Source organism: Oncorhynchus mykiss, chromosome 20 (genome assembly GCF_057628025.1).
Source record: "Oncorhynchus mykiss isolate SJ-2025 chromosome 20, ASM5762802v1, whole genome shotgun sequence".
NCBI classification, from domain to species: domain Eukaryota; kingdom Metazoa; phylum Chordata; class Actinopteri; order Salmoniformes; family Salmonidae; genus Oncorhynchus; species Oncorhynchus mykiss.
The window spans coordinates 33,770,991-33,798,481 of NC_143041.1; the positions used below are offsets into that span (position 1 = coordinate 33,770,991).

At 41.0% G+C, this 27,491-nt stretch overlaps 1 protein-coding gene and 1 long non-coding RNA gene across 4 annotated transcripts in view; one reads left to right on the top strand and one right to left on the bottom strand.

Annotated features, from left to right (window-relative positions):
* LOC149974574 (uncharacterized) overlaps positions 1-27,491 on the top strand; it is a 423,285-nt gene that overhangs the window by 364,232 nt on the left and 31,562 nt on the right. The gene's annotated exons all lie outside the window — the stretch shown is intronic.
* LOC110499311 (polycomb group RING finger protein 5-B) lies at positions 19,249-27,254 on the bottom strand. 3 transcript variants are annotated; one of them, XM_021576382.3, is made up of 9 exons: positions 26,370-27,254; positions 25,233-25,512; positions 24,788-24,884; positions 24,311-24,366; positions 24,089-24,148; positions 23,765-23,910; positions 22,932-23,030; positions 22,678-22,767; positions 19,249-20,722 (listed from the first exon to the last, which is right to left on the bottom strand). In XM_021576382.3, the coding sequence occupies exons 2-9, from the start codon at positions 25,342-25,344 to the stop codon at positions 20,675-20,677; spliced, it is 708 nt and encodes a 235-aa protein (XP_021432057.1). In that variant the 5' UTR covers positions 25,345-25,512; positions 26,370-27,254; the 3' UTR covers positions 19,249-20,674. The 3 variants fall into 3 exon arrangements, with proteins under 3 accessions (XP_021432057.1, XP_036812030.1, XP_021432055.1); XM_036956135.2 differs by having other exon boundaries at positions 27,047-27,251; XM_021576380.3 differs by having other exon boundaries at positions 25,233-25,361; positions 26,370-26,926.

Here is a 27,491-nt window from a genome sequence, read left to right on the forward strand (position 1 = left end):
GCAGGCACAGGACTCACCAGGTTGGAGAGAAACACAGGAGACCTGGTTCTGGGAACAGGCACAGAACTCACCAGGCTGGGGAGACATACAGGAGGCCTCTTCCTTGGCCGAGGCACCGGATACACTGGGCCGTGGAGGCGCACTGGCGGTCTCAAGCGTAGAGCTGGCACCACCCGTTCCGGGTGGATGCCCACTTCCACCTGGCAAATGTGGGACGCTGACACAGAGTACACCGGCCTGTGAATGCTCCGCCTTGACACAGTGCGCATCACCCCATAGCACGGGGCCTGACCAGTCCCATGCTCGCCACGGTAAGCACGGGGAGTGGGCTCAGGTCTCCAACCTGACTCCGCCACACTCCCTGTGTGCCCCTCGGGCTTCCTTGCCAGCCGTGTTCCCTCATAACGATGCCTCTCTGCCTCTACCTGCTCCCATGGCAGGCGATCCTTTCCGGCCAGGATCTCCTCCCACGTGTAGGATTGCCGTCCAGGATGTCCTCCCATGCCCATTCCTCCTTACCACGCTGTTTGGTCCCTTGTTGGTGGTAATTTCTGTTTGGTGTTTTGCACCTTTCAGGACTGTTTCGGTTATTCCCTTTGCTATTTTGTTATAGTGTTCAGTTTTAATAAATGAGCACTTACCACGCTGCGCTTTGGTCCGATGATTCCTCTTCTTCAGACGACGAATACCTTTACACTGATGTTATTTTCATGGACAAAAAGTTGTTTTTCTTTCAAAAACAAGGACATTTCTAAGTGACCCCAAACGTTTGAATGGTAGCGTGTGTATATATATATATATATATATATATATATATATATATATATATTATGGCAGAAAAAACAGTATACATACAAGAGGTATACAAAGAGACAATGATTTCATATGGTTGGGGGTACAACAAATTATAGATTATACAAATACCTTAAAAGATACACACGTATTGATTGTTTTATCAGCTTTCTTAGTAGAAGAATGTATAATGGTCTTAATGTACTGCTCAAATTCCTTCTAGAAAACACGGAACAGTGTTATTGTTATTAGTGAATTTACATTCATGAATATTACATTTTCCATTAGCACAATTAGATTTATGAGGTAAAAAACAATATTTAGCGTTATTATAGTTAAGGAAACCCAGTAGCACATTCTCCCATAACAAACTCAAGTCATCAAGCATATTAACAATTATAAAACTATAAATATCTTTACATCATTTCTTTACATGTAGACAATGCCAAAATAAATGCAAAACTGTTCCTGGATGGTCAACACAAAACGTACAGCTAATGGTAATGTCTTTTTTGAGTTTCTTCAGGTAATGAGTTACAGGGTAATACTCATGGATCATTCTGAAAGATACCTCTTTGATCTTGTTAACAAGGTATTTGTGTGGTAATAACCAGGCTTTTTTCCAACAGATATTATTGACAAATGTATTCCAGTAAGTTGTGACATAAGGAATGGATACAATGTCCCTTTGAAATAAAGCAGGGATGGATCTGTTGTTCTAAGGGAGCAAGGAGAAACACATTTTTCCTATTGGAGAGTCAACTGGATTAAGTAAGGGTAGGTCAAGAAGGTGAGGTCTGGTTACACACCTAAACAACATGAGAGTTCCAGATGTAATAGCATCAAAGACAATGGGCAACTCTCTAGGTGTAACAGGGATATTGTAAAGAGATTAAAACATATATCATAATTGAGTAACAATCCTTCTGCATTAAAAAGTTGACTCACCAGCAGGATATGATTATTATACCAGTTCTTAAAAAATAAATACTTTTTCTTTATTTTTACAAAACATCATTATTGTTCCAAATTACATACTTATGCGTGGAAAATGATGTTTATATATTAATGACCACGCTAAGAATACTTGTCTATAAAAAGCAGATAATTCTGTAAGAATCTTATCAACGTTATAGTTACAAAGTAACATAATATTAAAGCCACCAAATTGGAGAAGATATAATGAGGGATGAAATTCCAAATTGAAGTTGGATTCTTTAAGAAATGTTTTGCCCAATTTATCTTGAAAGTATCATTCAAAGTAGGAAAATCAAAAAAATTGAGACCACCATATTCATGTGTGTTCATAACGATTTCCTAATATAATGTGTACAATTTTTCCAGATGAAGTTGAAAAGCATCTGGTCAACACCTTTACCTATTTTGTTGTCAAGATGGAGGGACTGGGCTGCATAAGTAAGTCTGTCGATACCTTCAGTTTTAGAAAGCAATACTCGCCTTTCAAGGATAAATCCCTCTGCAACCAATGGTTCAACTTCTTTTTGTCTTTTTCAATAATAGATATGAAATTTAGTGAGCATCTTTCCTATTGATCCTTAGATATGATAATCTCAAGGTATGTTACTTTTTCCTTGACTGGAATATTGCATATAAAGGGTATTACACAGTCTTTAACAGCAAATAATTCACACTTATTAAGGTTTAGGCAAAGACCAGATGTTTTTGAAAAAATATTCATCACATCGACTGCTCTAGGAATCTGGTCAGCATCTTTCAAAAGGTGGGTGGTGTCATCTGCAAGCTGACTTATGATAATATCTCTGTCAGCAATAGAGATCCCTTTTCTATCGCTGGATTTAACAAAACTTGTAAGAAGTTGGGTTGCAAGCAGGAAGTGGTAAGGTGAAATTGGGCAACCTTGCGTAATTCCTCTTTTCAAATCAAATTTAGGAGAAGTGCCATGCTTTAATTTAATGGAACTGTTCCCATTCATATAAAGAGTTTTAATATTACTACAAATTAATTCTCAAAAACCACATTTCTCAAGGGAGAGAAATAGACACTCATGTCACTGTATTGAAGGCTTTATAAAAGTCTAAGAAGACAATAAAACCACATTCGAAGATTAGATCAGAGTAGTCAATAAGGTCTAACACCAGTCGAATATAATTTGATATATGTCTATTCCTCATGAATCCAGATTAGGTCTCTTCTATAATTGAGTCCAATACTTTTTGCAAATATAGAGGTTATCATTTGGTTGTCATTATTGCGCAGACAGATTGGATGCCAATCATCAAGGAAAAGCAAGTATTTCTTGGGTTTAGGTATTCATGTAATCAGACCTTGAGTCAAACTGGGAGGTAGGGCATTATTTACAAAGCTTTCAGAAAAGACCTCCAACAGAAATGGGGCTAACTGTTGAGAAAAAGTTTTCTAAAACTCAGCAGACTTATTATTTTTTCTTCAACTATAATAGGTTCAACACACTGTTCCCGCTCAGCCTCCCCAATTGATTTCACATCCACCAGAGAGTCAAAGAAAAGAGTTGAGGAAACCTCACAATACTTAGAACTATATATCAATTCCTGTAGAAGTTGCAACTAAAGATAGAGGTTCATTTGGGATCCTCTGTGAAGAGACCATTAATATTTAATTGTTGAATTGTATTATTTTTAAAGTGGTATTTTTCTAACTTGAAAAAATAAGATGAATTTAGTTCACCCTCTTCTAGACACTGACAAAGGCTCCCTCTGCTTTCTGTTCATACATATCATCCAACTTGTGTTGTAGCTCAAATAGAACAGATTTGTTCTCCTCTGAGAGACTTTGAACAGGCTTTTGAACAAGAGAGGTGATCTTTGAAATGACACTTTCTTCTTCAGCTCTCCTCGTCTTGGCAAGAATTCTCCCATTATTTCTTAAATATTTTCTAACCTCATATTTAAAAAGCTCTCAGTTATTACTGTATTAATTGTCATTTGTAGCTTTGTCCAGAAGTGTGTAATTAAATTGTTTATCTCCATCTTGACCTACTCATATTTAAATATTGAGCTATTAAGATTCCAGTAGGATGCTCTGCCAAGGCCATTATCAGAGATAAAAAGTTTAAAGTCAATTTGAAAAGCTCTATGATCAGTAAGGGGAGTGGCTTGGATGTTAACAGAAATACCCTGTTTATCAAAACACTTAGACACCAGCCAAAAATCTATGCGTGATTGTCTGGAGCCTGCCTTATTACACCAAGCGAATATCAATATCAGACCTTTCCATAAACTGCCTTAAACTTGTATTCATAGAAGTGGACTGTCCCGGAGGCCATCTATCAATTGAATTATTCAGATAAATATTAATATCCCCACCTGTTATGAGTAAAGCATCAGGGAATAGAAAATGGAGAATATGCTTTTCCAAAGATTCAAGTAAACATTACGCCTGATTTTGGTACGTAAACCGACGCTATAGGCTCAGACCACCATTCACCCACACGAGCCTACTCACCCCTAGAGTGCATGCACCATTCACACCTATTCACGGCTGTTCCAGCGCAATTCACAAGTCTATTTACTAGCAACCAGTCAGTATCTGGTGTGCCAACCATTTGCCTTGTGCAGCATGACACATCTCCTTTGCATAGAGTTGATCAGGCTGTTGATTGTGGCCTGTGGAATGTTGTCCCACTCCCCACTCCTGTGTGAAGTTGCTGGTAATTGGCGGGAACTTGAACACGCCGTCGTAGACGTCAATCCAGAGCATCCCAAACATGCTCAGTGGGTGACATGTCTGGTGAGTATGCAGGCCATGGAAGAACTGGGACATTTTCAGCTTCCTGGAATTGTGTACAAATCCTTGCAACATGGGGCTGTGCATTATCATGCTGAAACATGAGGTGATAGCGGCGAATGAATGGCACAACAATGGGCCTTAAGATCTCGTCACGGTATCTTTGGGCATTCAAATTTCCATCGATAAAATGCACTTGTGTTCGTTGTCTGTAGCTCATGCCTGCCCATACCATAACCCCACTGCCACCATGGGGCACATCGGCAAACTGCTCGCACAAACAACGTCATACACATGGTCTGCGGTTGTGAAGCTGGTTGGACGTACTGACAAATTCTCTAAAACTATGTTGGTAGAGAAATTAACATTCACTTCTCTGGCAACAGCTCAGGTGGACATTCCTGCAGTCAGCGTCCCAATTGCATGCTCCCTCAACACTTGAGACATCTGTGGCATTGTGTTGTGTGACAAAACTGCACATTTTAGAGTGATCTTTTTTTGTCCTCAGCACAAGGTGCACCTGTGTAATGATCATGCTGTTTAACCAGATTCTTAATATGCCACATCTGTCAGGTGGATGAATTATGTTGGCAAAGGAGAAATGGTCACTAACAGGGTTGTAAACAAATTTGTGCACAACATTTTTGAAATATAAACTTTTTATTCATCTGGAAAATGATGTGATCTTTTATTTCAGCTCATCAAACATAGGACCAACACTATAAATATTGCGTATATATTTGTGTTCAATATACATAGCCTTCCTGTATTTTGTTTAAATCAAAGCAGATTCTGTATAGTGGCGTGCGCTATTGAGTTTTGGCCGCTTTATATTGTTTTTTTTACTATTCAGTTACTAATCAGCTACCATCCGAATTCTAATTTTTGGCGTAACAGTAACGTTATACTATTATATTTGGTACTGTTATGTAGAATGCTAATGAATCATTATGTAAACTTCCAAGACATTGATTCAGCTTTTATCTAACTTTACCAAACAAGCACCATTGTGCGAAGTGGCGGAGCACGTCGCTTCTGCAGCACTGCACCCCTGCAGCCCGAAGGAGCATTTGAAGCACACCTATCCTACTCTTTTGCCTGCGAAAAATGTAGTGACACAGAAACGAGAGACCACATCATCAGAGTTCTGGGAATATTCGACTAATGACAACATTTCTGGTTGGTCTCAGTGAATGTTAAACAGTTAGGAAATGAGACGTTTAAAACGGGATTGAGTGACGTTTCAGAAAATATGTTGAATGAGAAACTAATGAGCATGGAGAGCCATCGTTGAAATACTTACTGTATTTGTAAGTAGTTAGGCCTAACCGGGCTCTCCAAGTGTATATGGAATCAAGGCCTTCAAGGATTTGAGAAATATGATTGGTTGATGATAGGCCTATGACATTGGCCTAAATTTCGTTGTGCGCTGCGCAGAAGAATATCAGTTCTCAACAATTGTTGGAGGGTTTAACATCAGCAGTTGGCTTACGTTTTCATAAACCCAACGTGACTTTAAAATGTCTGACAGCAATACTGGACAAGTTTACATTTAATTTCTAAATTCGCGGGCCTTACATTTGTTGATGAAATGCCGGGCTTGATTATTTGGTTGCGGGATAAAGGGACAAAATGTGGTACTCTCCTGCACTATCAGGGACATGTGGTCACCCTTGGCTCGACGTAGGCTTATTTCAACTTGGAATGTAATGCTGGGGCTAGAGGTTGTTACATTACAAACGTGTGAAATAAATAGCTAATCAATCATGAAACTTGTTTATCAATATTTTGTGTCAGAGGGAAAACCAATACGTAGAACTACTGTCACCTGGTGGCGAGAGAGATGATAGGAGATCTATGATGATGTGTTATGGTGTGAAGCGTTTCAGCTGACGTTAGTGGAGTGCAATGATTATTGAGATATTTAAGCGACATTACTATCTCCAAATTTCACATAATGTTAAATTCCCCCAAACACATGTATTTGATGGGTTATCTTTTTCCAACTTTGCTGTAAATCGGAATTGAAGTCACAAACGCTTTCTCTCGTTTCTGATTGGACAACGGATTACGACGTGACTATGGAACCTACTACTTTTGTACTTTATTACTGTTAAAGTGGTTCTTTCCGATGTTTATAAACATTAAAACTACGAAATCATTGTTTGTTAAAGGTTCCCATTGTAATTAGTTAGAACGCATACAGAGCATATTTTTATGTACCCGTTATCAGAACTGTCGTTCCTGAGAAGTAGAAGTAGAAGTCGTTCCTAAGAAGTAGGAGCTGGCTCTGAAGTAAATTATATCGCTAAATATGGTTTTATGTCTGATGCATGATGATTTTCCCGTCCAGATTCACGTCGAATCAGTTAGTGCTAAATTTACTTTATCACTACAATAGTAAACATAAACAGTGAACTGTTTGAACATAATACATTTTGTGATATAAGTAATTTATTATGTAATCCCCAATTTCACATGACTCAAATGGCCTATATTAGCATGGTCCCATATCTGCTGTGCTCTTGCTGTCATTCTCATTGTTCTAAATTTACATGCAGTGTCGTGAATGATGATGACTTGAAATATAATTGTATTCAGTATTACATTTTCTCATCTATGAAACTCAGTGTCATCCTGAAAAGTCTATACATTCCACACTCCCCATCATCTGTGAAGACCATTTCTTCATGGCAGATTTTATTTGTCAATGAAGGTATTACAGTAATGTGGGGAAAGCCACTAAATATATTTGTATGTTTGTCTCAATATGTAATGCGATCATGTTGTAACAGGTAGAGTTCTTGAAGTTCACAGCCCTCATGGCTGAGGCAAGAAGGATATGTTCGAGTACTCCACCTGTTACCAAATGTTCCAAGCACTAATATACTACATGACCAAAAATATGTGGACACCTGCTCTTCAAACATCTCATTCCAAAATCATGGACATTAATATGGAGTTGGTCCCCAGTTTGCTACATTAACAGCCTCCCCTATTCTGGGAAGGTTTTCCAGTAGATGTTGGAACATTGCTGCAGGAACTTTTTTCCATTCAGCCACAAGAGCATTAGTGAGGTGGGGCACTGATGTTGGGCGATTAGGCCTGGCTCACTGTCGGCGTTCCAATTCATCCCAAAGGTGTTCGATGGGTTTGAGGTCAGGGCTCTGTGCAGACCAGTTAAGATCTTCCACACCGATCTCGACAAACCATTTCTGTATGGACCTTGCTTTGTGCAAGGGGGCATTGTCATGTGGAAACAGGAAAGGGCCTTCCCCAAACTGTTGCCACAGAGTTGGAAGCACAGAATCGTCTAGAATGCTGTAGAGCAGGTATTCCAAAACTGGGGTATGCATGTTTTTTATCTTTAAAAAATATAGAATAATTATTCACATTTTCAAACAGTCTATTTACATTTTCCAACGGGGCTATACATTTGGGTGAGGTGTTTTTCTCGCCTGAGTTGCCTCGTTCCACTGCCAAAAATTAAATTAAATAATCTAGTGTTCAGCGAAATAACAACACAATGTCAAATACATGTGTCCTAGTCAAATAATTAACATCCAATCACATCAACCGTTACTCTCTCGTGGGAATTCCACTAACAGTCCATATGTAGCCAAACAGTAGCTGCTGCTCATATTGTTATCTGTACTGATGGCGCAAAAGCCATGACAGGGAGATATAGTGGAGTGGTAACGTGCGTGCAAGCAGTTGCTCCCGACACCACTTGGGTACACTGCAGCATCCACTGAGAGGCTCTTGCTGCCAAGGGAATGCCTGACCGCTTGAATGACGTTTTGAACACTAATGTGAAAATGGTTAAGGCCCCTGAACTCTCGTGTATTTTCTGCACGATGCAATGATATGGGCAGCGACCATGTAACGTTTTTACAACATACTTAGAAGTGCGCTGGTTATCAAGGAGCAAAGTATTGACACTTTTTGAATTGAGAGATGTCTGACCACTTGTACGATGACAAGTTTCTCACACGACTGGTCTATCTGGGTGAGTTTTTTTCTCACCGGAATGATCTGAATCTAGGATTACAGGGACTCTCCGCAACTATATTCAATGTGTGTGACAAAATTGAGGCTATGATTAAGAAGTTGGAGCTCTTCTCTGTCTGCGTAAACAAGGACAACACACAGGTCTTTCCATCATTGTATGATTGTTTTTGTGCAAATGAACTCAAGATTACAGACAATGTCAAATGTGATATAGCGAAGCACCTGAGTGAGTTGGATGCCCAGGTACTTTCCTGAAACGGATGACACAAACAACTTGATTCGTTATCCCTTTCATGCCCTGCCTCCAGTCCACTTACCGATATCTGAACAAGAGAGCCTCATCGAAATTGCAACAAGCGGTTCTGTGAAAATGTAATTCAATCAGAAGCCACTCCCAGATTTCTGGATTGGACTGCGTTCAGAGTGTCCTGCCTTGGCAAATCGTCTGTTAAGACACTGATGCCCTTTGCAACCATGTACCTATGTGATAGTGGATTCTCGGCCCTCACTAGCATGAAAACTAAATACAGGCACAGACTGTGTGTTGAAAATGATTTAAGACTGAGACTCTCTCCAATTCAACCCAACATTGTAGAGTTACATGTATGTGAATCCTTTCAAGCACACCCTTCTCATTAACCTGTGGTGAGTTACTCACATTTTTCGATTAACAAATAAGGTTTTATATGTAAGATGGTTAAATAAAGAGCAAAGTTATTTATTTATTATTATTATATTATTATTTGTGCCCTGGTGCTATAAGAGCCCTTTGTCACTTCCCACAACTCATTCTTATGTTAAATAAATGTATCGTATAGTGTGTGTGTGTGGCAGGCTTACAATGACGGCAAAAAACAATATTTGAGAGTGTACTGACCCTGGTGCTAGAGGGGTACGCAGCTGGAGGTTGAATGTTTAAAAGGGTACGGGACTATAAAAAGTTTGAGAACCACTGCTGTTGAGTTAAGATTTCCCTTCATTGGAACTAAAGGGCCCAGCTCGAACCATGAAAAACTGCGTCAGACCATTATTCCTCATCCACCAAACTTTAAAGCTGGCACTATACATTGGGGCAGATAGCGTTCTCCTGGCATCCGCTAAACCCAGATTTGTCCATCGGACTGCCAGAGAACGCGTTTCCACTGCTCCAGAGTCCTTTACACCACTCCAGCTGACGCTTGGCATTGTGAATGGCGATCTTAGGCTTGTCTGCGGCTGCTCAGCCAAAGAAACCCTTTTAATTTTGCTCCAGACGAACAGTTCTTGTGCTCACGTTGCGCTGACATTGCCTCCAGAGGCATGTAGTGAGTGTTGCAACTGAGGACAGAACACTTTTATGCAGTTCAGCACTCAGGTCCCACGTGGCTCAGTTGGTAGAGCATGGTGCTTGCAACACCAGAGTTGTGGGTTCGATTCCCATGGGGAACGAGTATGAGAAAAAAGTATGAAATTGTATGGACCTGCTAAATTACTCAACTGTAGCACTTGGTGGTCCCTTTCTGTGAGTTCGTGTGCCCTACCGCTGTGTTGATGTTTCCACTTCACAATAACAGTGCTTACAGTTGACCAGGGCAAAAAGATCATTAACAGACTTGTTGGAAAGGTGACATCCTATGATGGTGCCACGCTGAATGTCACTGAGCTCTTCAGTTAGGCCAATGTTTGTCTATGGAGTTTGCATGGCTGTGTGCTTGATTTCATACACCTGTCAGCAATGGGTGTGCCTGAAATAGTGTCCACATACTTTTGTACATATAGTGTATTTGCAATTGCTTTTAACACCCAGAAAAATAATTCACAAATTTGAGAATGAAGAGGACACTGATATGCAACTACATTCCTGTCTACACTTGAATCAAGTCTACTTCTGAGTTTTGTTTTTTAATGCAGTGAGTATGGAATGATGTTTGCATTTTACGGGAACAGTCTTGTTGATGTACATTTCTGTCAATTAAAAGCTTGACGTTTGATTTGTATAGAGTATTTTAGTAAAGGTTTTGCAACGTAACTGAGGACATTGTAAATAACTGAGGACATTTAAGTTGTTCTAATGACTACATAGCTCTAACAACATGTTAGTGTTCTTTTCCCATTTTTGTCCAGCAGAGAGCAGTAGCTAGCTTATATAATTGGGATAAGTGTAATATTTATTGACAGTATATTATGCCATTTGAGTAAATTAACCTTGCTTGTGGTGGCTGGCTTCCCTCTGATCTGGGAAAATAGTTTTTTATGTGCTGTTGGCCAATGATGGTGCTGGATCTTGCGTTACCGGTATCTTTGTCCTTCTGAATTGAGACAGTTTTCCGTAGGATCTGTAGATGCTGAGCTTTATATGCCTTCAATACACTTGCCTGGAAACCCAACAGTGAATTACATAGAATTCTACGTCGGGTGGAAATGAACGTTTGAATCAGGAAAGTTTCCTCTCACCATCTCTAAAAGCCATAATGTTGAATAAAATGATATTTTAACATACTGGTTGCAGTTGGTCCTTTTGGCGGTAGGAATGTGAGACAATATATCCACAGGAAAGTATAATTACATCAACTTTTCAATGCCCTGGTAGTGCATTCACATTTCTATCACCTGAAGCATGTGCACAAGATACAAATACATGCACCAGACAGACACATGCATACTTGCTGAGATTGTGCACGTGTTTACATGGTTCTACACATTTAACATGTTTTGCTCTATGACATTCACAAGTCACGCAAAAGTCTTTAGAAAATATTCTATTCTTCATAGAAGATCATAGGAAATCCAAGGACACAGGGTCTATAATGCTGTAATACATTCACACAAAGTTGCTGTCACAAACTCCAAACTCCATAGAGTTGTCACTGACTAGTTGGATAATAATAATAATTTCCCACAGAGAAAACATTTCTGTACTTACACATTCATATAAATTCATTTTTTTCTGTATTTTGCTTTGGCAGACCTTTTTTATTGACATTTGTCAATAAAACTCATGAATACAACTGTTTATGTCAAATCTAGTTCTGTTCTACTTGTAGCCCTAGGTGACTTGAAAATAAAATGGTGAAACACTTCACTCTGAAGCTAAATCTGAGGGTTGTAGATGCAGATAAATTGAAGGGTTAAGGAAGGTCGTAAATAAACCAACCTCCCAGTCCCACATCAACCAAGAAAATGACCTCATGCCAGGCGTCAGACGTCCGAGCCAAAGATATCCATACTCAGGCCTTATGCACTAGCCCCTCCTCACAGGAACATACAGCCACATAGACTCACATGTCTGTACATACAGTATGTGTATGTACAACACGCACTCTAGACAAATCAAATCAAACTTTATTCGTCATAGGCTCGAATACAACAAGTGTAGACCTTACCATGAAATGCTTACTTACAAGCCCTTAACCAACAGTGCAGTTCAAGAAGTGTTAAGAAAATATTTACCAAATAAATTAAAGTAAAAAATAATAAAAAGTAACACAATAACGAGGCTGTATACAGTCGGTGCCGGTACCGAGTCAGTGTGCGGGGGTACAGGTTACTTGAGGTAATTTGTACATGTAGGTAGGGGTGACGTGACTATGCATAGATAATAAACAGCGAGTAGCAGCAGTTTATCAAAACAAATGGAGGGGTGGGATCAATGTAAATAGTCTGGTGGCCATTTGATTAATTGTTCAGCAGCCTTATGGCTTGGGGGTAGAAGCTGTTAAGGAGCCTTTTGGTCCTAGACTTGGCACCCTGGTACTGCTTGCCGTGTGGTAGCAGAGAAAACAGTCTATGACTTGGGTGACTAGAGTCATAGACATAGATGAACACACATTCATCTTTTCTCACACTCAACATACCCAAGTCCTACCCAAACCCACACACACTACCATTACCATGTCGACATGTTGTACCCCGGCTCTGCCTCTCAGAGCCTTACGTCACCCATCTATTTCAGAGACACACCTGTCTGTCTCTTGCATATAAACACACACAGTCACACACACACACCTGCTTGTGGTGGCTTAAAGCTGAGGAGGAGTCAAGGTGAGAAAGGGACTTTAGGATTAGATTTGTGCAACATCTACATTACAGACTCATCTAGTCTACCTCAGAGAAAAGTAATTTCTGTCACTGTGTCTGTCTCCCTACGAGTGGCTTGACTTATGAAGGCATTGGAGATGGCCCCAGATGGCCCCAGAAGGTCCCAGTAGTGATAGTACATCCTTGTAAGCGGAGAGTACTCTTTCAGCTGTTTGCCTACATCAGCTGGCATATGTCATCGATGTCACACAATAGGCACTGAGACGTGTCATAACTGGCTCTGGGCTGGTGAGCGATAGGGTGAAACTATCATCTTACGGGCGACATCATCTTGGAAGCGTCTTTGCCTCGCCAGGCCCGTACTGACCGTCAGCTGTCACTGATGGCCTTGCGCCATGTACCCTAAGCGATGTGTGTTTGAACTTTGATCTATATCATACTGTACAACATGTCAGGGGGGCTCTCTACCATTATTTTGAAGCCCATGAAGGGTGATGACATCCCCTAAGGCATATAAATGAAGTACTTTCTCCACAGGGTGATGTCATCCTCAGGCGAGGTCAGCAATCAAAGTGTGAATGACAGTCAGTGCTGTTATTAGTTCCATATTTAGAGTTCCTATGAGTACTGTCTGCCATCTTGGTCTCCTAATAATATACTATTACTCTTGGCTGATGATGTGTCAGGATGGTAACCGAACATATGACCTTATGATCACAGGCAAATTGAGATCATAGGTAATTTAACTAACGTTAACTTTGTTTATATATGGCTAGCTTAAGGATAGCATGACAACATGTCATTGGTAGTCATGATCCATCAGAAGCAGCCACAGACAGTGGCTATATAAGTATTCACCTTTTTATTCACCTTTATATTCACATTTCATTGTGTTACAAAGAGGGAATAAAATAAATTAGGTGTAATTTTTTTTGTCAATGATCTACACAAAATACTCAAATGAAAATCGGGAGGAAAAATCCTTACATTTCTTAAAAAGTTGAGAAAAATTATAACTTGATTAGATATTGTAAGTATTCACCCCCCATGAGTCAATACATGTTAGAAACACCTTTGGCAGCGATTACAGCTGTGAGGGTTCTTCGGTTAGTCTCTAAGAGCTTTGCCAACTGGCTTGTGCAATATTTGATACCTCCTTTGTCCCACCTCCCACACATGCGGTGACCTCACCCATTACAACCAGCATGTCCAGAGATACAACCTCTCTTATCATCACCCAGTGCCTGGGCTTACCTCCGCTGTACCCGCACCCCACCATACCCCTGTCTGCACACTATGCCCTAAATATATTCTACCATGCCCAGAAATCTGCTTCTTTTATTCTTTGTCCCCAACGCTCTAGGAGACTAGTTTTGATAGCCTTTAGCCGCACTCTCATACTACTCCTCCTTTGTTCTGCGGGTGATGTGGAGGTAAACCCAGGCCCTGCATGTCCCCAGGCACCCTCATTTGTTGACTTCTGTGATCGAAAAAGCCTTGGTTTCATGCATGTCAACATCAGAAGCCTCCTCCCTAAGTTTGTTTAACTCACTGCTTTAGCACACTCTGCCAACCCTGATGTCCTTGCCGTGTATGAATCCTGGCTTAGGAAGGCCACCAAAAATTCTGAGATTTCCATACCCAACTATAACATTTTCCATCAAGATAGAACTGCCAAAGGGGGCGGAGTTGCAGTCTACTGCAGAGATAGCCTGCAAAGTAATATCATACTTTCCAGGTCCATACCCAAACAGTTCGAACTACAAATTTTTTTAATTACTCTCTCCAAAAATAAGTCTCTCACTGTTGCCGCCTGCTACCGACCCCCCTCAGCTCCCAGCTGTGCCCTGGACACCATTTGTGAATTGATCGCCCCCCATCTAGCTTCAGAGTTTGTTCTGTTAGGTGACCTAAACTGGGATATGCTTAACACTCCGGCAGTCCTACAATCTAAGCTAGATGCCCTCAATCTCACACAAATCATCAAGGAACCCACCAGGTACAACCCTAAATCTGTAAACAATGGCACCCTCATAGCCGTTATCCTGACCAACTGGCCCTCCAAATACACCTCCGCTGTCTTCAATCAGGATCTCAGCGATCATTGCCTCATTGCCTGCATCCGCTACGGGTCCGCAGTCAAACGACCACCCCTCATCACTGTCAAACGCTCCCTAAAAGACTTCTGCGAGCAAGCCTTTCTAATTGACCTGGTCCGGGTATCCTGGAAGGATATTGACCTCATTCTGTCAGTTGAGGATGCCTAGTCATTCTTTAAAAGTAACTTCCTCACCATCTTAGATAAGCATGCTCCGTTCAAAAAATGCAGAACTAAGAACAGATATAGCCCTTGGTTCACTCCAGACCTGACTGCCCTCGACCAGCATAAAAACATCCTGTGGCGGACTGCAATAGCGTCGAATAGTCTCCGCAATATGCAACTGTTCAGGGAAGTCAGGAACCAATATACGCAGTCAGTCAGGAAAGCAAAGGCCAGCTTTTTCAAGCAGAAATTTGCATCCTGTAGCTCTAACTCAAAAAAGTTCTGGGACACTGTAAAGTCCATGGAGAACAAGAGCACCTCCTCCCAGCTGCCAACTGCACTGAGGCTAGGTAACACGGTCACCACTGATAAATCCATGATAATCGATAACTTCAACAAGCATTTCTCAACGGCTGGTCATGCCTTCCTCCTGGCTACTCCTACCTCGTCCAATAGCTCCGCTGTGCAATCTGGTTTCCGAGCCGGTCACGGCTGCACCTCAGCCACGCTCAAGGTACTAAACAATATCATAACCGCCATCGATAAAAGACTACTGTGCAGCCGTCTTCATCGACCTGGCCAAGGCTTTCGACTCTGTCAATCACCATATTCTTATCGGCAGACTCAGTAGCCTCGGTTTTTCTAATGACTGCCTTGCCTGGTTCACCAACTACTTTGCAGACAGAGTTCAGTGTGTCAAATCGGAGGGCATGTTGTCCGCTCCTCTGGCAGTCTCTATGGGGGTGCCACAGGGGTCAATTCTTGGGCCAACTCTTTTCTCTGTATATATCAATGATGTTGCTCTTGCTGCGGGCGATTCCCTGATCCACCTCTATGCAGACGACACCATTCTGTATAATTCTGGCCCTTCCTTGGACACTGTGCTATCTAACCTCCAAACGAGCTTCAATGCCTTCCAACACTCCTTCCGTGGCCTCCAACTGCTCTTAAACGCTAGTAAAACCAAATGCATGCTTTTCAACCGTTCGCTGCCTGCACCCGCATGCCCGACTAGCATCACCACCCAGGATGGTGCCGACCTAGAATATATGGACATCTATAAGTACCTAGGTGTCTGGCTAGACTGTAAACTCTCCTTCCAGACTCAAACATCAAACATCTCCAATCTAAAATCAAATCTAGAGTCGGCTTTCTATTCCGCAACAAAGCCTCCTTCACTCACGCCGCCAAACTTACCCTAGTAAAACTGACTATCCTACCGATCCTCGACTTTGGCGATGTCATCTACAAAATAGCTTCCAATACTCTACTCAGCAAACTGGATGCAGTTTATCACAGTGCCATCCGTTTTGTTACTAAAGCACCTTATACCACCCACTACTGCGACATGTATGCTCTAGTCGGCTGGTCCTTGCTACATATTCGTCGCCAGACCCACTGGCTCCAGGTCATCTACAAGTCCATGCTAGGTAAAGCTCCTCCTTATCTCAGTTCACTGGTCACGATGGCAACACCCACCCGTAGCATGCGGTCCAGCAGGTGTATCTCACTGACCATCCCTAAAGCCAACACCTCATTTGGCCGCCTTTCCTTCCAGTTCTCTGCTGCCTGTGACTGGAACGAATTGCAAAAATCGCTGAAGTTGGAGACTTTTATCTCCCTCACCAACTTTAAACATCTACTATCTAAGCAGCTAACAGATCGCTGCAGCTGTACATAGTCCATTGGTAAATAGCCCACCCAATTGACCTACCACATCCCCATACTGTTTTTATTTATTTACTTTTCTGCTCTTTTGCACACCAGTATCTCTACCTGCACATAACCATTTGATCATTTCACTCCAGTGTTAATCTGCTAAATTGTAATTATTCGCCTACCTCCTCATGCCTTTTGCACACAATGTATATAGACTCTTATTTTTCTACTGTGTTATTGACTTTATTGTTTACTCCATGTGTAACTCTGTGTTGTTGTCTGTTCACACTGCTATGCTTTATCTTGGCCAGGTCGCAGTTGTAAATGGGAACTTGTTCCCAACTAGCCTACCTGTTAAATAAAGGTGAAATAAATCAAATAAAAAAAATTGCCCATTCTTTTTTTTATTTTTATTATTCCTCAACCTCTGTCAAGAGTTTTGGGGGTCATGGCTAGACAGTAATTTTCATGTCTTGCCATATATTTTCAAGCATATTTAAGTCAAAACTGTAACTTGGCCTCTCAGAAACATTCACTGTCTTCTTTGTGCGCAACAAAAGGTTGCCTTTTGTTACAGGTTATAGTCCTGCTGAAAGGTGAATTCCTCTCTGGTGTCTGGTGTAAAGCAGACTGAAGTAGGTTTTCCTCTAGGATTTTGCCTGTGCTTAGCTCCATTCTGTTTCTTTGTATCCTGAAAAACTCCCCAGTCTTTGCCAATGTCAAGCATACCCATAACATGATGCATCCACCACCATGCTTGAAAATAAGGAGGCAGTTACTCAGTGATGTGTTGGATTTGCCCCTAACATTGGGCTTTGCATTTAGGCCAAAAAGTTTAACATTACTATGCTTAAAGAGATATTCAATGTCTGATTTGTTATTGTTACTCATCTACCAATCATTGCCCTTCTTTATGAGGCTTTCAAAAAGCTCCCTGGTCTTTGTAGTTGAATCTGTGCTAGAAATGCAATACTTGACAGAGACCTTACAGATGGTGTATGTATGGGGGACAGTGAAAGGGGTAGTCATTTCAAAATCATGTCAATCCCTATTATTTCCATATAAGTCCATGTAACTTGTGATTTATTAAGCCAAAATGTACTTGCCTAAACATAAGGGGTGAATACTTTTGCAAAACAACTATATTTTAGTTATGTATTTTTGTTTTGTCAATATTTAAACATTTGTAGAATTCTATTTTCCCTTTGACATTATGGAGTATTTGATCAATGACAAAAATTGTTTTTTTAAATAATCACAATTAAATACATTTGAATCCCACTTAGTAACACAAAATCTCTGTTTTGGCTAATACTGTATATTACCTTTACATACACAGCCCACAATCGGTCTGACAAAAGAATCAGCAGCAGACGGGGAGGATGATGCAACACAGAGCAATCCACTCAAAAAGAAGTTGTGTGAGCAGCCAGGATAACAACAAGGCAACCCAACTAGACATCCAGCCCCTGTCCAACCCTCCATACCAGTCCAATTATAACTAAGCCTCCTTAAAGTGGCGGGTACTAATTTGCCCCTCTGTGCTACTCCAACAGTTTTAGTGACAGGCGTATTCAACGACTCATTCTGATATTTAGTCATTCTCAAACTGTTGACCCACCAACATACCTGCAAGTTTCTTCTCTCACCTGTTATTACACTATATAGCAACAGATGAGTATTGTTCTCAAATACAATCATTTCCCTTCATGTTAACATGATCAATATCAACATCTCTGCAAAAAAACAAAAACAAAATGAAGAACTGTAATGAGAGTTCTCGTTTCATGTCAGTTCTTCACAGAACATGATGCGTGTTTGTGAGAGACGGAACATCCTGAGACAGAAGGGATATTGTTGCATCTGTCAGTGTTTACTCAGTACATAAGCCCCACGAAACTCCTTCCCTAAAATGTACCAACTCTCCAGAGCCCCATGTGAACTTTGGGAGCCAGTCAGTCTGCTGCAAACAGTATAAAAATATCATAGACCCCCTCGAAGCACAGGACTTCACAGCATCACTCTATTTTTCATCCAAATGATGAGCTCAGATGTCATCAGGTTGTCAGTTAAATCACAGAACTCATGAGATCTCAATTATGTTTAATATATTAAAGGTCATTTTTTAGTTTCGTAACACCAAAATAAAAACAAAGTTACAAAAGACATTGTATAGAGGGTTTTCAGGACTCTTGAGACATCTTACAGTCAATGTACCCTAAATCCTTCAGACCCAAATGCTGGTATGAGTGAGTGAATGTACGTACAGTATGAAGCCTGTAGGGAACTCTGGCCTACATACATGTATACAGTATCTGACCTTAAAAGCTCCCAGATAAGCATACAGGGAAAGCAGAAAGGACAAACAAAGAGAGAGAAGCAGCCGTGTGTGCATTCCTAACCTGTTTTTCTCTCCAGTTGAAGTTGGGCAGATGTATGTCACATACTGTCCGCTTTTCGCATCTAGAAACACTTTTCCTCCTGCCTGTCCAGTCAGATAAACATATCAGGGTATTTATCATCGTTACAACTGGTCTGACCAGTTTGGGCAGGAGGCAGGATCACTTTGTAATGAACCTATAAAACAAAGTTCATAAGAGCTAACAGAATACGGGCTAGGAAAAAAAAAGTTGCTAATTTGACAAAAAGGAGCATTGGTTAAAGCTTTAGGCCTTTGTCCTGACTCCTGACTTAGAGGCCCAAAGCCCAAGCAAACCAAAAAAACGGTGTCATCAATGGCAGTCAAGTCAATAGACAGTAAGTAAAATAAAAACATTTAATTTATTCATGAATAATTATTATAAATCAAGTACAGTTATGAACAATATTTCTACAGCTCTAATATCTCAAGAATGATTCTCAGGCATGGGTACATTTAAAAATATAATATATTACTCTAAGCAGCATAAAACTTTAACCATAATAATATGTACATGTTTCCTTTTCTGTCTTAAAAAAAATAAATCCTTGTCAGCACAAGGACAGGTTGGCTTCACTGCAAGGAACACACCTCAAATGGTTTTCACATATAAACCACATCAACATAGATTACAGTTTAAAAGGCTAAACTTGAGATGACTGGGTAATGAAGCAGACACTGTATACTCTCTATACCGAATCACTGTGAGTCAGCTTCAGTACACTACACTTCAACGCTAATACAATAAGCCTTATGCCAACCAGTTCTTACAGTGCCCAATACTATTCTGTGATCAAAGATCCATAATTGGCATAATTCATATCTCGTACTACCATGTTGTAATGTCATGTACTTCAAAAAACACATTTATAGCGCAAAGGTCTAGTAACAATATGAAATGTACACACCACTGGTTTCCCTTCAAAACATGTAAGATAGTATCTCTCTAGCCTAAAAAGATAAAGATTAATCTGAAAAACTAAAATGTAATACCTGGTCACTCAGACTGGTGCCAAAAAAAGCTATTAGTGCAGGTCTGAGATTGGCAGGAGCCACGGCAATCACACTGCAGTTTGGGTTGAGTGAGTGTGTGTGTGTTTGTTTGTTAAAAAGAGGCTTAACGTTTCTCTTCCCATCACGCAGGCTCCCGAGCCTCTGCCAGAGAGTGTTTGTTGATTTCAACAACATGTCAGACTGGTTATAATAACTGAGCATGGGACAGAATGAAGACGAATGAGCTTCGGTTTAGACTCTGAAACCTTTTGGCAACATTAAGGTGCTCGGTCAATTGATTGATTGTGGGCAAATCTGTGGATATGTTATGTGCATTTTATAAAATGAAAAAAAAAAATGGCTTAATTTTTAAAAACTTTTCTTGTTGAAACAGTCAGGCATCCGTTGTAAGGCCTTGGAGTTGCTTGACTCCTCCCTATTACTCTTTCCATTTCATTTTCTGTACACACCAACTTGTATTCATCATGTCGATGCAGGTCAATCCTTGTCATTGGCTGGGTTACCAGGATACCAGAGGACCTGGCTAATAAATACCATTTGGATACATTCATACATCTATGTTTCAGCTAAGCTTGTCTCGCTAGTTACTCGTCTTGAAGATCACTTTGGCCACAAGCACGGAATGTTCAACAACGGACACAACAAAATTAAACAGAAGTTCAAAATGTTGGGAAGGATTTGAGTCCCTGGCCTCAGTTTGATGCACATCCAGTCATTGCTTTTATTTGTCGATGAAGGCTTCTCAAGGGCTTTGTTCAGCCGAAGTCTATCCGTGGCCTGTACTCCAGGACCATGGGATATGTCTGAGGAGAGTGTAGAAAGACAGTGCTGTTTATTCTCAGTTTCCTGGAAGTTTATACAAAGACAACTTGCAAAGTAAATAGCCTAGCAGATGCTGGCACGTTCTGACGAGTGTATTTAACTAATGAGCTTTGCAATTCCATCTCAAATGGCCCATATTTCACAGGAATGGATGCATTGAGACAGAATTGCCCCTTTCAACTGACTTCAAGCCAAAGTTTTCATGCATGGTGTTTTAAGGAGAACATACTATCCTGTGAACCATCCCAGATCCCTATGGCTGACAGCTGAAAGAAGACAGGGGGCAGTATTGGACATTCAGATTAGAGCCCTGCACAGGCATGACATTTAAGACCAAACCCTGCGACATCCCGGCGACATTCAGGCCCTACCCGGGCCCAATTTAATCTGCGAAATTTAAGGCCTGGCCCGAACCTGAAATCAGAAATAACATTCTCTGTTAGCTGCTCATCTCTGTCTGTCCCTGCTCTGCATCTGCTCCATGCGCTCTCTGCGTGTGTGAGTATCCATAGAAACAGCTAGGCTTGGATGTTGAGGAGAGAGAGCTGTTAACTAGCTACTTTTTAATCATTCTAAACTGTGACAAAACTCACTATTATTATTTTCTGTGAAGTAATCTCTCCTGTCGACTCGGATGATGTTCTGGTCTTATTTTATAAAAATGTTCTGGTCTAATATTTGACAATGTTCTGGTCTAATATTTGACGAGGTTGAAGCACTTCTAACACCATGTTATGACAGTAAGATATGACTGTAGAGACACTGAGCAGCAGCGCAGAAGGGAGCAAATGGCTCCGCTTCAAAATGTTAGTGATCAATTTAATCATTCTATAAAATGATACCCAAGCCTGGCTCGTACCCAAGTTATTGAAAAAAATATATATATATAAAAATTTTAAAAAAAACAGGCCCTACCCAGCGCTAACCTAATGTATAATGTCAGGGCCAGGTAGCAGAGCTCCAAGGCATTAAGTTATGCTTTTGGGATGTCTCAATTAACTATCTGCAGTCAGTCCAAACTTTACTGCTACTGATGATTTCTAGGGGTTTGCTGGATATCCATCTATAAAACACTGTGTAGCGTTACAAATAAATCTAGACACACACACACACACACCCCTTCACACTTATATCTCTATTGTTGTATTCTACTAGGCTTAGTCTGGCCTAGTTTGGTGTGGCACAAGGTCAGGGCCTGAGTCTGGTATAATGGGTAAAAAGCCCCCGCCCTCTTTTTGAGGGGGAGACATATAGTTTAAGGTAATCTTTATTTATTTTTCATAGGCTGATGAGCACAATATCATTCAACTTTCGATGCTTCTTTCCATCCACTTGGCTCTGTTTAACATGAGCGAGTTGTTCAGGATGTGGCAACATGACAAGGCTTAATACTCAGCCCCTTTAATAGGTCTAATGCCTGACCGTGGTACTAGTGACAGTTGGGCAAGAAGACGGAACTACTAAAGCTGAACTGCTAAAGTAAAGACAGCTGGTCAGAGGGCAGGGACAGGCATTCTGTCTTCAACAAGGTCCAGGGGACCGCATAGAAACTGTGGTATATTTCCTCACCATCAACATTTGGCAGAAATAGTCCTCTATCCATCGTTTCTGGAATTGTCTATGCTCTGACTGTCTAGCTTTCATTTGGGTGATTATTAGCGAGCTGGACAGACAAGAAAGTGTATGAATGTAGGTAAAAAACATGTTTTTTAAGTGTATCGAGTTCGTTCGTTCCCCCCCAAAATCAAATCAAATTTACTCAAATTGGAACCCCTCGCGGAATGTTTGACAAGCCGTGATCTACGGTGTATTGGCTATTAGGGCGGGTATGGAAGATTTCTGGGCATGCCAGAGAGAACATGATATCTAAGAACCGGATGAGACAGGGGAAGTGTGGAGGAAAGGACAGAAACAGGACATGATATAAGAGACTCACGTTGTCACCGTGCAGCCTCCAGCGGGTCATGTAGATGAACTCCAGAGTGTGGTCCTTACCCATGATCTCCCCGTTACACAGCACATCCAGCTAGCGAGAGAGGACAGACACACACAGAGAGACAAAGAGAGAGACAGATAAACACGTGCTCGCTCGGCCCATAAACAAAGGCACGTTATAGACATTTTCTATACCCATCAGCAGTATAATGTCAAGTTATGTACATTATAAAATCATAACAGTAGTAATCTTACCTCACAAGAGCTTGAAAGCTTTAACTTTAGACTGAGAAACTTCTTGATGGTTCCCACCGTGACTCGACTAGAGCAGCGAAGGAACTTCTTCATTAAACACTGGGTAAAGAACAGGAGCATGTTTACTGTACATTCATATAGCACACAGAGTACATGCAAAGAATACCTGAACTGGCCCTGAGCATGTTGAAAGAAACACTCACACAGAACACTCCCATCGGAAGAGGAAAAAGTTCAAACACACATACCCAAAAAATCTGAGTGGGCACAAAATATGTGAGGGGTTGTAGAATTTAGCATTTTTTAAACACCCAAAACAGCTTTTTCCTGCAATCTAGAGCCATAATCATTTTGCTTAATTCTATGTAAAAAATCTGTTTATTTTTCTGCATATCTGTCTGTCTCCTCCTGACTGGTGGTTCTTATTTTAAAGAAACTAAATATGCTTCTCTGCATCTCTGATTTAAAAAAATATATATATATTGAAATTAAATGTGTCTTATTCAGTAGATTTAGCAATTGCTTGCTTTTCTAAAGTCTACGAACCTTGCCAGCAGGCATGCCAGCTAAGATAGATAGACAAGCTAGCTACTCTAACTTGATTGACATCCTGAAATGGCTTCTTGGTAGCTAGTTATGAGGTTGGGAGATTGGGAACCAATCTGGGCTGGCTAAAGACAACTTCATAAAATTGCTAGCTGGCTAGTAGCCTTACAGAGAAACAACAACAACAAAATTATGTTTTTGTATTATTATTATTTTTAAACAGGACAAATCTGAGGGGGCACGTGCCCATGTTGCTTCCTATGGGCATGAAACTGCTACACACACACCTTTACTGTGTTGTCTGCAGCATGTCCATTGTTGTGGAGACAGTCCAGGCAGATGGCTATCTGGGGGTCACTCCTGTGATAATCCTGACCATCTTCATCACCATCCTCATCATCACTGAGCCCAAGCCTAGACCCAAGGCAGTCTCCTGTGGGATAGCAGAGCATATGTGATTTTAGGAGATAATACTAGCAAGCCTGGCTGAAAAAGGTTGTCCAATATCAGTGCTTTACTCTATTCATGTGTAATGACATACTTATTACATTTTATAGTAACAAACAGTACAATTTGTGAGAGTGACTTAGTTACTGAGATTTATTCTGTACCTTGTCCATTTTCTTTGGATTTATTCTTCCTCCAGAAATCAATCTCCTGCTGTTCCTCTTCTGGTCAACACACACAGTCATAAAGAATACAGAAGAAGTACAAGGTACTTTCATGAGTCTCATTACATCTAATGACAAGTCTCCTCTAAAGAGTGACTGAAAGTATTGACTGACAGATCATTTAGAAATATGTCTGTTTTTTCCTAGATGACAAGAACTCACTGTCTCGTAATCCAGGTACAAGCTTGAAAATGATTTCCTCAAGAGTATTGTCCAACCTTAGAAGAGAGAGGACCAGGGAAGATGAGGACGTGACACAGGTAAGAGAAAGAGGAGGCTGTGGTTTGTGCTGACAGTGCACTTGCAGTATTCAAAGCAAAGTGAAGGCCAAGTGTTTCTTGTTAGCTTCACTCAGAAAAAGAGTTTCAAAAGGGTTGGTCGGCTGTCCCCATAGGAGAACACTTTTTGGTTCCAGGTAGAACCCTTTTAGTTTCTATGTAGAAGCCTCTGCGATAAGGGTTCTACATGGGACCCAAAAAGTTCTACCTGGAAACAAAAAGGGTTCTTCAAAGGGCTTTCCGATGGGGACAACCGAAGAACCTTCTTTTGTTCTAGATAGCAGCTTTTTTTCTAAGAGAGTGTTGTTGTCTGTCAGGAATGGTCAAAGCTAGTGGAGGACTATGTTTGTATATGTCATACCTTAGCATCTCTAGAGGGTTGGTTTCATGGACTTGAATGCCACATTTGGGACAGTCATTACTGTCTTCAAAGTGCTGGATGATACAGCTCTTACAAACTGGAAAACAAGAAAAATCACATTACTATTATATTGTGTAAGATGCTTTGAGTGTGTGTGGGAGAAGATGGGAGTGAGGGGACGTATAGAGATGAATACGTAATATCTTAATTTAACCAGTTTTTCACAGCAGGAAAATAATCCTGTAGCAACTGGACAATTATGTGGATTATAATTACTGGACATTTTTGTTGGGATTGAAACTTTTTTCGTAAGGGAAGTCTGACATTTAAGTGGAAATTAAAACTTTCGAAGCCTTTTTAAAACTTGAACACACTACAATGTTGCATTACCTGGTGCACAGGAATTGTGTGATTGTGTGTGTGTACATGTGTGTGTGTTACTTACATGTGTGCAGGCACTCAGTGACCGTGGTGGGTTTGATCAGGTAACCTCTGCACAGGTAGCAGGTAATGAAGTGGTTAAAGTCTTTGACCAGGGGTGTCCTCTGAGTGGCCATGGTCAGCCAATGCAGAGCTGAGGAAGTCAGAGATGAGGTCAGCAATCACAGAGGTCCCTGCAGCCCCTGACACTGCTGCGGTGACCCCTGTATCTTCTTCGTCTTCATCATCCTCAGCCAGTACTCATCGGCTGGGAAAGCCATTCTTCTAAAGACCATCTCAGATTACTTGTCAGACAGAACGTAAGGCAGAACAGACAAGAAAGTAGATGATTATGCCATGTGCTGCACGCAGGTGAGGTAACAACGTCCCAGGATGACATTTAAATCAAATGTGCAAAATTAAATTTAAAAAACAATTTACCACATTTCGGAATACACGACTTGCCTACATGCTTGTCAAAATCATACTTAAAAAATGACACGTCACGCTGCCACTAGAGCCTGCACCTGCTTCATCTATCCCCATCATAAACCATGCATTGACAACCAGATAGCACTGTTTAAACACGTCCTACTGACAAAACACGTGTAAATTAACTATAAATAGTAGTCTAGGAAGATCGAAAAAGTCGGTACATGGAGGGGCACATAAAGGTGTTAGCGTCATACAAATGCCCTCGGTTTACTAGAACAATCCTTGACACGCAGTTAAGAAATACAAAAGGACCACACGCTTCATTGTGAAAATCCGTAAGCTACACACTAAGCTATCTCATCGTAGAGAACGTCACGGTTAGTGTCACCTGTATCATAACAACATTGAAGCCCCACACATATGGCTGCTGTCTGTAGCCACTACGACATTCGCGACACACCACATACTTTAAATAAAGTTGCGACTCGCAAGGAGATAACGGAATGAAGTAAAGTCGAGCTAAATAAACATGTTCTATAAACGTTTTTTTAAAAGCACTAGCATTAGCAACCTACATACAGTTATGTCACACACGACAGACGAAACATAAGCCATCATCCCACCCCCAAAGTTTGACTGTAGGCTATAACCGGGATGATAAACAGATTCTTTTTAGGCTATTTTCTGTCTGAAATGTTTGAACAACATAGGCTACATTTTTTCTTACCTCGTAACATCTCTACCTTTTCCATTAGGATTTATTATAGCTGGTCGAATGAGAAGAATTGGCTGTCCGTGACACTGCGTTCTCTAGGTGGTATCAACTACGTAGGCTAGTATGAAACTAGTGGCAAGAATACGGAATTGATGGTGCGTTCATGACAACTGGGAACTCGGAAAAAACGAGCTCATAATGGGAAAAATCGTGACGTCAGTGATCTTCAGGTCGGAAAAGTCGTAACACTAGGATGCCGCGTTCGAAGCAACTGGGGACTCGGAACTATCCGGCGTTTAGACTTCAGTGCGTTCATGACAACTGGGATCTCGAAATAAACGAGCTCCGATGGTCTTCTAACTCAGGCATCTTTCTAGAGTTCGGACTTTCCGACCTGAAAAATCACTGACGTCAGGATTTGACCTTGTGTTTTTGCGAGTTCCCAGTTGTCTTGAAAGCACCACGATGCCCGAGTTTCCGATTTTAAATTCAGAGTTGGATGACTGTCAAAGATTTCCCAGTAGGAGCTCGTTTTTTTCCCCGAGTTCCCAGTTCTCTTGAATTCACTGAAGTCGGAGGTCGGAGGTTTCCTATTTCGGAGTTCATGCCTGATCATATCGATAGTGTCATTACACAAAATGGTACGCAGCATCATCTGGATATCTGTGCAAGAAAAGTTCAGCGTTCACCTTCTGCTACCATTTCTGTCAAGCCATGTACGCATCGATAAATCCAACGTATGCACCACACAGAACGCACTACAACTGTTTCTGCAATGCAAGCACAGCGTTCCATTGGAAATTAATGTACTTCTGGTGTACCAAAATACACAATTGTTGTCGGTGTGATCAAGGCGTCAGAGTTGTCTTGAGCGCACCATTGTTGCGTTCATGTGCTATTGGAAACTTGGGACCTCAGAGTTCAAATGAACGTAAGCTATATGCGTAGTGCTTCCTATTGGTTGATTCTGATACCTCCCAAGTGGGACACATGGGAAAAACACGGGATCCGACTCTGTCACCTGGGTTAGCAAGTCGGACATTTGAGTTTCCTAGTTCCGAGTAACATTCGAACGCGGCATTACCACAGCCACGCAGATCTTAAAAGTGGGCTGGAGATTTTCCAGCGCTTGTG

Coding starts and splice junctions, on each gene's coding strand:
- LOC110499311 (XM_021576380.3), bottom strand. CDS start 26,394: ATGGAAAAGGTAGAGATGTTACGAG. Junction 24,367..24,787: donor AACCCTCTAGAGATGCTAAG/GTATGACATATA, acceptor CTCTCTTCTAAG/GTTGGACAATACTCTTGAGG. Junction 22,768..22,931: donor AGCTTTCAAGCTCTTGTGAG/GTAAGATTACTA, acceptor CTCTCTCGCTAG/CTGGATGTGCTGTGTAACGG.